Genomic DNA, 12,408 nt, shown 5'->3' with positions numbered 1-12,408 from the left:
TTATGTTTGTTTATTTTTATTGGAGTCTAGTTGATTTACAGTTTTGTGTTGAGTTTTGGGCGTACAGCAAAGTGATTCAGTTATACACATGCGTATATATTTGTATATATGTACGTGCTGAGTCGTGCCCAACTGTTTGTGACCCCATGGACAGTAGTCCGCTTCCTCAGGGACTGAACTTGCATCTCTTGCGTCTCTGGTGGATTCTTTACTCCTGAGCCTCCAGGAAAGCCCTACATATATACATACACGTATATTCTTTTTCAGGTTCTCTGCCATATAGGTTATTACAAAATACTGATTATAGTTTCCTATGCTATACAACAGCTTTATGTTTTAAGTGTCTGATAGATCAAATTTCTTCATCCTTAAAAAAAAAAAACCTTCCACCTGATTTTCTGTGGATAAAATTTAGAACCATCCTTCCAGTTTCCTTAAGAACAGTCCTGTTGGTACTTCTGTTGTTTGTTGCTGTTGTGTAGTTGCCAAGTCACATCTGACTCTCTGACCCCTGGACTGTAGCCCACCAGGCTCCTCTGTCCAGGGGATTCTCCAGGTAAGAATACTGGAGTGGGTTGTCATTTCCTTCTCCAGGGGATCTTCCCGACCCAGGGATTGAACCCATGTCTCCTGCTTGGGCAGCAGATTGTTTACCACTGAGCCACCTGGAAAGCCCGTTGGTCCTTTAATTATGACAATATCAATCAATGAATGAACCTGAGAAGCTTCAACATTTTCCAGTGCTCCGATTTCTTAATGGATGTGTTGACTGTAACCTGAAGCCTGATCAGAATCTAGGTGAGTGTTCCTCACATCTGAGGACTTGTCCCAGTAGATGCTGACAGACTCCAGTCTGAGAATTGTTGAGTTAGATGATCCAGTGTGTGCTGGGGAGTAGGGAGTAAGGAGGGTCTGCCTTTGGGATGTGGTATTTATTGAGGGCTGCCATGTGCCAGACTCCTGCACGACCAGCTGAGCTTCAATGCAGAAGGTATGGTCCTGGTTTCTAAAGCCTAGACTTGATTTGGATGGAAGCGTGTCTGTGGGCAAGTGATTGCACAGAGTGGGGAGTGAGGACTTGGAAGGACAGGGGTCCTGCAGGACAGAGGAAGCGTGTGCCAAGTCTGGAGGGAAGAACAGGTGTTTGCTGATAGACAGGCTGGAAGAACCTTTCACAAAAAGGCAACATGTGCACCGAGATGTGAAATAACACAATTTTTGAGTGTCACTGTGGGTAGTTCCACCCTTGAAGCGGAAGGTGGAAGACGTGGAGAGCTGGGATGGGACAGGGTCAGTCACAGGGGACTGACTGCCCTGCAGAATCGGCAGGTATGACCGCCGCTCTCCAGCATGGGGCTTCTCAGACTGTCTGGCAGATTTGCAGGAAGTAAGGTAACTCTGCCAGATTGCTATAGAAGTTTCTGCCTGTTCACTTACCTCTTCTGTGTTTCTGTGAGCAGGGCCACAGTAGTATCCAGGTCAGTGGAACAGACACGATGAGGACTGGGCATTTTTTTTTTTTTCCCACGGCTCATTATTCCAAACACAGGTCAAGGTGCACTTGTGGGCCTGTGTCCACATGAGTGGTTGCTTCTCAGAGACTGAGACCACATTGTTGGTGACACTGAGTCATTAAAACGAAGTTACTAAATGTTTTACTCATATCTTTACCACTGGGTTGTTTGAATCCGGTTCAATCATCGTGGTTTAAAGTGAAAACTTTTCCTCTCAAAATAAGTATATAAAATGAAGTATCTAAATCGAAGAATCTGAAGGCAGGTGATTTTTTTTTTTTCCTCTGAGATAAAAGCAGTGGTTCTCAATTGCAGGACAGAACTACCTGGGACTCTTTAAAAGCGACCCCAGTGCTGGGCCCCAGCTGCTCTGATTACTTTGGGCTGCACCCTCAGCATCAGGACTTTTGAAAGCCCTGCTCTGATTCTCAGGTGTCGATCAGCTTTCTCTTGTGTGGGGTGCAGGACTGAGAACTGATGTCAAAGAGTGTAGTACCATGATTGTTCTCCCAAACCATTTGCATAGTTGAATCCAAACAAAAACTGTCAGTTGAACCTGTCTCTGTACCTAAAGATATTAAGTACAATAATATAAATCAGATGTATATTAGAGGCTACAAGACAAAGAATTTTCTTATGACCTTCTCCATCAAGTACCATCAAGTATTTTAATTACAATTGATGATGTACCTACTTTTCAGATTCTAGACTACATAATCTAGCATAGATAAATAGCCTTATAAATTAAAGCTTGTGAAATGTTGATTCCTCTGTTGCCTACTTCACCTGCTGTTATGCCAGTTACTACTGTTGAAACAGCGATGGTGACTCTCTTGGGTGTTGAATTTATCTCCAAATAAGATCCAATTAGTGTAACTTGTCATAAACATTCCTGTTACCCAGAGTGCAACTGTTGCTAATCTTTTAACATACAAGCTGTTGAAATTACGTATTCAATTGTTATTTTAGAGTATTACAGTGTTAGGTCTTGGTCTACAATATAGCATATCCCTTGATATTTTCTAAAATTCCAAACAGCATATGGTAATATTAGTACAGAAACACTTCTCATGGTGACTTACTAGCCTATTCATGGTGCCAAAAGCTAGCTGCCATCTCCAAAGAGAAAACTTTTTCCCCCCTTTATTTTGCTAGCATGATCTTCATGTGCTGAAGATTCTGAACATTCAGTGGTTTACTGATTCAGTAAACAGCTTTTGGGCATCGCTTGTCTGGATGTTGGAATGTGACATTTAAGGTCCAGGTCCTACCAAGACAGAACGACATGGCAGCATGATACTCAGCCTCTGATACACAGATGGAACAGCTTTGTTATGTGCAAAATAAAAATAATTTTCATCCCTCCTACCCGTTATGTCTGTTAGGCTTTCTATTTTGGATCTATAGTCTTAACTTCCTTAAACTCTCTCTCTCCCTCCCTTCTTGTGTTTTAGAAGGTTATAATATTAGGGAATAAAACACTCTACAAGTAGTTCTACCACCTATTTTGGGAGCCATAGACCATTATTTAATCCCTCTGAGCCCCAGTTTCCGGTGCTGTAAAAAGGTGATACCACCCCTGGCATGTTTATGTGAGCTGTTATGGTTATGAGAGAAGTTATAGGTAAAGTGTAAATGCAAAGTTGTAAAACAACTTTTAAAAGAGAAGAAAAGAAAAAAGAAAAAGATAAAGAAAAAAAAAAAAGTATGGTCTGCGTACCACAGCAAAGCCGTTTGGGTTCCTGAAACCCAAAAGTGCAGCGGCAGCAGAGTTAAATTCCACGGAAGTTTTGCTTCCATGATGGATTTCTGACTTTTTTTTTTATCCCGGCTCCTGGGGGGGGGGCGGGGGGGGAGGCGACTTCCTGGGTTTTCTCTTCTCTCCCCCGGTGCAAAGCGGCAGGACGGCTTCCTGTCCAGAGCCGCTCGGCCCTGGGCCCCTCCGAGTGCGGGGACCCCCACCCCGCCCGCCCCGGGCCCCCACCTCCTCTCGGTCTCCCTTGCAAACACTCGCTCCATTTAGAGCCGGAGCCTGTGCAGAGAGCATCCTGCCCCTCGCGGCGCCCCGGGGTTGCCAGTGAGCATGCTCCGCGCGCCGGGAGGAGGCCGGCCGTGCGCATTCGAGTCATTCCAGGCATAGCCGGCGTGTCGGCGCGGCGGACTCGCAGCGGGCTGTGAGCGGCGCGAGCGCGGCTTTGTCCTGGGAGATGGGCCGCGGGCTGCCCCTCCTCGCCCCGTTCTCCGCTGCAAGACACCCCCGTACGTTAGGCTTCTGAAAACGATTTTTCTTTTTCTTTTTTTTTTTTAAATGCTGGATTGACGATCCAGGACGCATACCGTCTGCACACGAGCCCTCGAAGGGTTTTCTTTCTGCGAGTTCGATTTGGTGTGCCTTTTTTTTTTTTTTTTTAAGACTTTTACTGACTTTGTTTTGATCCGAGGCCGGGCCTCCGTCTTCTGTGAAGTTTTTTTTAAAGAGGAGAGCCGGGAGCTCCTCAGCCGTAGTTGACTTTGGAAACTGTACTTTTTTTTTTTTTTCCCGGGGGGCGCAAGCAAAGAGCTGGTTTTCTGTGCTAGCCCGATCAATGCTATTTATGAAGATGGACCTGTTGAACTACCAGTACTTGGACAACATGAACAACAATATCGGCATTCTGTGCTACGAAGGTAGAGACCGTCCCTTCTAGAAACTGCCGCCCTGTTGGTTTTTGGGCAAGGCCACTCCTCTCCCGGTTCCGATCGCCTTCTGTGCGTTGTGTTCTCATTTCTTGGGACTTTCAGGGTGCTCTGGAAGGCAAGCGGTGCTTTCCGCCGTACAGTGTTGTTGTTTGTGTCTCTTAGGCTTCAGGGGTTTACATTGGAGAGGGCTGAGGGACGGGAGGTGGTGAAATATATACATGGTTAAAACCTTGGCTTTTTCCTTGCGACTCCTCACACTTTAAACTCTTGAAGGATGTATTTCCTTTTTTTTTGGATGTCTGTTGGTGTTTTCTTTAGAGGAAGAACTTCTAGGACCCAAGCAAAAAGTTAAAACATGTCGGATTTTCTTTCTCTCTCTTTTTTTTTCTCTGCTCTGATACTTAGACATACACCATCTACTGTACAGTATTCCTGTTGTATTCCTACAGCCAATAAGCGCTTTGGATGTGCATATAGAGGGGAACAGAAAGTTACAGTGAATTTTTCTGTTGGGGATCGATTGTCCCAAACAATGAAGTTTTTTTTTTCCTTCTATTCATTTCGGGGGCCCGGAAGGGCACCCATGTCACGGAGCACAGACTGGCTCTTTGTCTGAGTTCCCATTTCCTGTGCAGCTCCGGGAGGGTTCTCACATTGAGGGATGTTCCCTCCACACTCCATTCCCTTGTGGAAGCAAGCGATTGCACAACCCACCAACCAGCAAGCTAAATTGAAAAAAAAAGAAGAAACCCTCTGAATTCTTATTGTTTATTACCTCCTCCTAAACCATGAGCTATTTCCCCACTGCTGGGTAGTATTTCAAGCTGTCTCTGTTAGTAGTAAGAAGAGAAAAGGCGATTTCTTAATCTCCTGGAACATTATCTACGTGCAATTTGAAAACGTGGTAATGGTCTGAGTGTTGAGTAGTCGGAGACACTCTGGGGGAATTCTGCCCGCCAGGGGAAGTGATTGGTTTTTTGGTTTTTTTTTTGTAACCACATACAAATCTGATGCAGCAGGAGAAATTTCCATGTTTTCGCCCTATAGTGAAACTGAGCATTTCTCTGGAAAAAGAAAACATGGAGGAAACTTGGGAGGGCGACCCGATCCACTTGTATTTTGCATGTAAAAAAACCCAAAACTTTAGGCCTGTTGCCTAAGCACTCGAAAAGTTACCCTTTCCCCTTCAAGGAAAAAAAAATTTCATTCTGTTTTTGTTTTTACTTTATTGGATAAACTTAAATTTAAAGTTGCCTCTTTTTGTGGTTTTTGGTTTGTTTTAATCCTACTTGTTCAAGGAAAGCAAATTTTGGTGAATTGCTTCCTTTGAATCTGCTGTTTTAGGTATTACCCTGCTTCTAGAGTCCCTCATTTAAAAGGCAGACATGTTTAGAGTGGTCTAAGCAGCAAGTGATGGGGCTTGTTTCCTGTGAAATTAACAGATTGCAGTCAGTGTAAAAGAATTTTTTTCTTTTTTTGGTGAACAAGAAATGGAAAGCTTTTACGGGTACTTTCTATTGGGTTGTCTTTGTCATTGAGTAACGGGATATTTTCAAAACACTACAAAGCATAATAATCAGCCTAGGAGAGGAAGATAGGGATTATTAGGAAATTGATACCACATTAATTTTTTTAATATCTGCAGGCGGTGAGGAAAAGTTTGCAGAAAGTGGGTCCAGGTTGCTCTGTGGTATAGAGGATACACCCTCCTCAGGAGTGGTCTCCTGGGCCCCCTCCTTAATTAGGAGGAAGAAGCTTTGCTTTTGAAAGTTGAGTAGATAGGTGGGACGATGTGCTATATAGTCTGTTTGGTTTAAACATCTGCTGCTGTTTTCCTTATTATGAAAGTTAACATTATTTTAACACCAAAATAAATACACAGGAAATGAAGAAAAGCACAGCAAAATCGGAGTGGTGTTTATAGTGGGTTGTTTATGTCCTAGTGGTTTTCTCAGCGTAAACACTGCACACATCTGCTCTGAACTCAAAAGAGTGTTTAGAAGATGGGCATAAATCTTTGAAGAGATTTTTTTTTTTTCCTGGAATAAGAAAAGCTGGAATGGTATTGTTCCTTTTAAATCCAACACTTTGAGAATATTCGTTTTAAACCCATCTGCGTTCCAGGGAAGTTATTTGGAAAATGGAATGTACAGTTGGTGGGCAGTGTTTGATCTCACTTAGAGCCCAGGCAGGTTTCACGTCTCTTGAAACTTGGACAGATTCAATTTTTAAAATTTTTAGTTTAAAAAAAAAAATGTGTTGATCGTTAATTATTGCCTGGGTTGGTTGTACTCTTTTCTTTAGTTGTTTTAGCGTTGTACTCCACAAAATAAGCCATGTGTCTGCACTGTCTTTCCTCAACCTCTCTAGCAACTTACACACAAATAGGTCTGTTTTAGCCAGTTGTGTCATAGCATACACGGTCTTCCTAAAATCCCGTATTCTGGGTGTAATCCAAATAGCTTAGGTAAGTACCCTCTACTTGGGATCTGCTCCTTGGCACCTGACTTGTACCATAGAAATCTGCAAGCATAATTACAAAGAGAATTAAGGAGAAAAAAATGAACCACAAACAGTAGGTCTGGGTGGGGGCCTGTTGGGATAGGAGACATTGACTGTCACAAGGCAGGGAGAATCGACTTGGGCCTGACTTCTGGAAACTAATTGCCTTCGTGGGTGATAAGCCAGCTAGCACCCTACACTTGGCTGTTAATGTGTCTTTTCAAAAAGCTCTGGTTATTACTGAAATCTTCAGCAGTTACCAAGTTCATCATTTGTCACCCTTCCTACTGGATGTTCAAATTAGGCCCGTTTGAATCCCCGTTTTGCCTCTTTCTCTGTGAAAAGGAGCCTTCATTTTTTTCCCCCTCTGAACTCCTGAGAAAGCACCGCTGGTAGACGGAAAGCGTCCTGAAGGCAGGGCTTTGTCTCGGTCACCTCTGTCATAATCCCGAGTCTTGGCATGGTGCCCGGTGTGGCCCGTGGCCTGGTGTGGCTCGTGGCTCTCAGGAATCGAGGGGCTCAAAACTCCACGAAATCTCTCCATCAGCAATTGTGGTCACTACTGTATAATTGAGCACTTAATTGTATACTGTCTCACATTCTTTAATTATCTAATTATTGCCAGGGCTACCCAGGGCCTTAGATGTTGCTAATCCATTTGCCTTGTTTTTGCCAAGGAAGCTGAGGCCCAGAGAGGTCAGTTGTCTGTCCTAGTTCATTTCGAAAGTTTGTAACAGAATTGAATGGAGGAGCGGACCCAGTCAGTGGTTTTGACTGGTCTGTTCTTCTGTACCAGGTCTCCAAAATTCTCTGGCTTTTCCTTGTTAGTTACTCTGTTAGTTACTTGTTAGTTGGTGTGAGGGAGCCGGGTCTGCCTGGGGACCTTCGCAGCCCGCCGCACATGGACAGCATCTTGGGGCAGGACGAACAGGTTGAGTCCAACCTGGGTTCTTCTTGCTCCAAAACTGGTTGCTGCTCTAGGTTCCCCACTGTCGCTGTGATCAGGGAAGGTGCGAACCAGGACTCTAGGCGAGGAGCCCCATCCGCATCGGCCCCTCCTTGCTGCCCTGGCACGGGGCTTTGCTTGACTTTTTTTTCCCCAACCGTGCAAAGGAGGCCCTGTGTAGACGCCAATTCCCAAAGTTTCCTCAAGGGAACAGGGAGCTGGTTGACCATGGACCCGTCTCAAGATGGCTGGTGGTTCTATTTACATAATTACTCGGCGCTGAAAGCTCAGGTCCTAATAAATGTGCTCATGGTTGGCCGTGGCTTTAAGCTGCTGTTAGTGATACTTTAATTATGGGTTAAGAGCCATTAGTGTGTAATTTGGTAGAGGAATTCTCCCCCCCCTTTTAATTTAATGGTGTGATTTATATTGGGAGAAAGTAAGACTAGATTGCATCTTGAGATATTCTGGAAGCTTAAGAGAAGAGCATTCTAAGTTCCTGAACTTTCTTAAGCTGTTCGTTATTTCAGAATGTACTTATCCCTCGTTTCATCACAGGCTGCATTTAAGATGATTTTCCGGAATTGAAAGGAAAACACGCAGCTCGGGTGGTGGAGTCGAGTGAGAGACCCTGCTCGGGGGTGTGAGCAGGGCCCCGCGGCCGGATTTGTTTTGTTTTCTGCCAGCTTAACCAGCAGCAGTTTCGTGGAGTCCTGCTTCCATTGTTCTTTGTCTGATGAACTCAGAGGCATCGGGAAACTTAGGAGCGTGGGGCACTAGTCAGTGGACAAGGGCACGGAGCAGAGCCAACGTGCGCTGGCCGGGCTCCGTCCCCGTCCCTGAATGTCGGGCGACCAGCTCTTCACCCAGGGCTGTGTTCGGAGGTGGGACGTCTGCAGCTGTTTTGCTGCGGAAATGCGTTCTCCCGTAGCTTTTAATTTGTAGGCGAGGGTCAGGAGTGAGGGGGGAAGTGAGGGAGAGGAGGAGGAGGGGAGGGCCGGGGGAGGCTGGGAGGGGCTTGGCTAACGCTACAAGCCCAGGTGAGCCCCGGAGCTCTCTGGCGAGGATCTGGCCAGTTGGGCCTCCTTCTGATTACAGTTTGGGGGGGAAGGGGTGACCACCCCTTCTTCCTCCCAGCTCCCCTCCCCCTCCCCTCTTCTGGAAGGATTATTGTACTTGGCTGGAACCCGCACAAGCTTTGTTTTGGAAGGCGGATTTCTCTTCCTTCCTCCCTCCTTCCTTTCCTATTGTCTGCAGGCCTTCAGTTCCTACAGGGTGTTTGGATTCGTGGGCCGTGAAGGCAGATTAAAAAAAAAAAATGCGCTGTACGATAAGAAAGATTTGAAACCTCTCCTCCTTAGTTTGGTTCTTTATTGTGAGGACGTTGTAGAAAAGTGGGTTGTGTCCTGAAGAAATCGGATCTAGGTTTAGCACCTCTCCATGTACACAAGGATATAAAACCAGTCTTACCAGGGCTTGTTTCTGACTGTATCTGTTTGATCTCTGCGTATCTGAATGTTTATTCCGTGACAGTTTATACTGTGTGGTATCTGTGTATATACTGAGCTCTCACTGGAGCTGAGCTGTTGTCTTGCTGAGCAAGGGCACTTTTGTCTCACAAAATTGCCCCCCCCCCTATTTTTTAATAAACTCATATCCTCCTCCTCCCTCCCCCCAAAAAAACCTTCACCCACTTTATTTTAAAAGCAGAGTTTGAAAATTTTATTTTCTCTCTTGCTTTCTTCCTCTCTGCCTTACCAAATGTTACACGTTCTCCTAAGTTTTACAGGATTGTTTCCATCAGTTTGCTTTCTGATCCTGTCTTTTTTTGTGTTTTTTTTTCCCCTTTTTCTTTCTTTCTTTCTTAGAATTCTGTAGATTGTTGTTGTTTCAGAGTATTGTATACAGGATATGTTTTAATGCTAACCATGTGAATCACTAGCCGTTGAAAGAATGTTTATTTACGCTAAATAAAATAGAAAATCTCTTCTTAAAGTTGTCTTTAATTTGTGGCTATTTATATGATCTTTCCAAACTCTTAACATTTCACTCCCATCTGTTTGCAAAGACGTCTGTAAACATAACAAACAAGTATATTTAGTGAGTGAGTTGAGAAGACTCAGTCCTGTGCTTTGTCACCCAGGATCCATTCTCATAAACATGTATGGAATGTTTCTACTCGGCTAAGGAATGTGTTAGGTCTCTAGGTTGATCTTTCTCTGTGTGTGTCTGACTGCCCCTCTGTATTGCTCTCTGTCTGTGTTTCTCTGTCTCTCAACACTTTTTATTATGAAACATACATACACCTGAAAGTGCATAAAACATGTATGTAGTTTATAGTTAAAAAATAACCAACCTTGTCATGATCACCAGGTGAAGAAACGTCAGTCGCCTCCTCCAAGTTCTCTCCCAGGCACAATTTCTCCCAACCCCAAGAGGTCATCACAGTTGAAACTTGGTTTACTTTATACTTTTAACTACCTATGTGTGCCATTCCAAACAGATTAGCTTAGTTTTGTCTGTTTTTTTTTTTTTCTTCAGTACTATCCTGTAATTCTTCTCTTGTGTCTTGTGTATGAGGTCTTCTAAAGTAGTGGCCACATCCTAAGAGGTTTTCTTCTCCCTGTGAATGAAGCCTGCTCCTCGGGCAGGCGAGGGGTGCCTCACCCTGGAATATCCACGGAGGTTCCCTCTGCCTCCTCACTCCCCTGGTTCTCTGCTGTTAATAGACCCAGTGACGCTTTGGCCTGAACTGTTTTTTTTTTTCAGCCGGTATTTTGGTCACAGTCTTCACCACCTGTTAAAACCCTCCACCATCCATGTGTCATGGAAAACTGCGTGTCAGAAAAATTCTGCCCAGTTTCAGAGAGAGCAGAGCAGAGAGGGACACTTCTGGAGGTACGTAGCTTGATTAGGACCCAAACAGAAACTTCGGTCCTGCATTAATTAACAAGCAATTTGCTTAAAGGGCTGAGACCTGTCACAAGTCAGCTTTGTCGCAGCACCAGGTTTCCTGGGATGGTGATCCAGGGACTTTCAGATAAACAGCGAAAAGCTTACATTGTTCCAGCTCTCAGACAATGCTCGACATTGTATAGACAGGGCTGCCAGCGAGCAACCAAGGGCCGAAACAGTCGTGGGTCGGCCTTATTCACTGAAACGGTGAATGGAGAACGATCACCCATATGGATCGCTCTTGGTGTTTGGTTTGTGTCTGCTTTGCATGAAAATAGTTGCCTGTTAATTCTTCTTGGCTAATGATTTGATTTTAATAGAGCGAATTCCAGAATTTAATGGCCCGATGCAGATGTGTGCTGCCAAGCGCCGGCGCGGTGTTTACACTGCCCCCGCTCCAGCTGGACCCAGCCCGCCGCTTCCCTGATAACAGCGCCCATCCCTGTATGTCTACCCCCTCCCGTCTTTGGAAACAAGCGCTTCTTCCCTTCGGTGGCAGCCCCAGTAAAGTGACAGGGGACGGACCTAAACTTCCATTTCATTGTCCTCAGTGTTCTCCTGGGCCCCTTTCCTCTCCCTTTCTTACACTGCGTGTCCTTTTAAGCTGTTGTTTTTCCGATGAGCCACTGATAAAAACGATTGGCTGACCCCACAGAGAACCCTTGTTTTATTTCCCTGCTGAAAAGCACGGACCTCTTTGCCAGTGCTTACAATCACCCAGGAGAGTGACTCGGGCAGCTTCTTAAAGGAATATGTAATAGCTGTGCCGGGCTTGACGTTCTGTTGAGCGGAGGGTAAGAGGGGCGGAAAACAGCGGTCGTTCTCCATCTAAAACCTATGTGACGTTTTCCAGCACCGCTCTGCAGAACTCTTAACTGGGAACAGTTACAGGCAGGTTCTGGAGATGATGGTGAAGCCCTTTTTCTGTTAGAGGCTTTATATCAATAAAGAGGGGGAGAAGGGAAGAGGGGAGAAGGAGTGGAGTGAAATAGAATCCCAGGATTAGCAGAAGACACCAAGCATTACTCCTGGTGTCTAATAGTAAATACAGCACATTACTTACATATATATGTGTGTATGTGTGTATATATATATGTGTGTGTGTATATGTATAAAACATGAGTGAAAGTCACTCAGTCGTGTCCAACTGTTTTTGCGACCCCATGGACTGTAGCCCACCAGGCTCCTCTGTCCATGGGATTCTCCAGGCAAGAATACTGGAGTGGGTTGCCATTCTCTTCTCCAGGGGATCTTCCCAACCCAGGGATTGAACCCAGGACTCCCACATTGCAGGCAGATTCTTTACCACTGAGCCACCAGGGAAGCCTATGTAAAACATACATATAAATACATAAAATCCACACACACACACGTGTGCATACTGTACGTGGTTTTATATTGTGTCTAACAGAATGGGAGAGAGCTTTCCTGTAGAGGTGGAGGAATCCTTAGACACCATTTAAGGAGAAAGCAGAGGGACCAACATGACTCCTTGGCTTTCCCACCCACAGGCTCTTCGGGATCCAACTCCATCGCTCTGTTCCTGCTCACACGTCCCCACCTTCTGGCCTCAGGGATGTCTCAGTGATGGGTTACTTTCCTGGATCCCCTTCTTTCTTCCTCTCCTGGGTCTCCCACTTCATCATCTGCTGACACTCAGGTCTCTCCCAACCTTAAAACAAGAAGCCCAAACCCGCCCCTAAACCTTGTGTTCTCTTCCTCGCTGTTAGACCTCCTCCTTGCCATCCACGGCACGGGTGGAAGAAGGGCGCTGTTCTGTCCATCAGCCCGCTGACATCGGATTTCTGTTCC

At 45.2% G+C, this 12,408-nt stretch overlaps 1 protein-coding gene across 4 annotated transcripts in view; it reads left to right on the top strand.

Annotated features, from left to right (window-relative positions):
• Positions 1–12,408, top strand: part of VGLL4 (vestigial like family member 4) — a 152,803-nt gene that overhangs the window by 76,213 nt on the left and 64,182 nt on the right. For 2 of the 4 annotated variants that reach the window (XM_081526123.1, XM_081526124.1), the window contains exon 1: positions 3,642–4,181. The exons of the other annotated variants lie outside the window; for them this stretch is intronic. In XM_081526123.1, the coding sequence (XP_081382249.1) occupies positions 4,100–4,181 (82 nt within the window). In that variant the 5' untranslated portion in view covers positions 3,642–4,099. Of the gene's footprint in view, positions 1–3,641; positions 4,182–12,408 lie in introns of those variants that run through there. 4 annotated transcript variants of the gene reach the window in all.

Source organism: Giraffa tippelskirchi, chromosome 9 (genome assembly GCF_054371585.1).
Source record: "Giraffa tippelskirchi isolate mGirTip1 chromosome 9, T2T-mGirTip1v1.2.pri, whole genome shotgun sequence".
Taxonomy (NCBI): domain Eukaryota; kingdom Metazoa; phylum Chordata; class Mammalia; order Artiodactyla; family Giraffidae; genus Giraffa; species Giraffa tippelskirchi.
The sequence above is the reverse complement of the archived record's forward strand: the minus strand, read 5'-3'. Positions and strand labels throughout refer to the sequence as shown.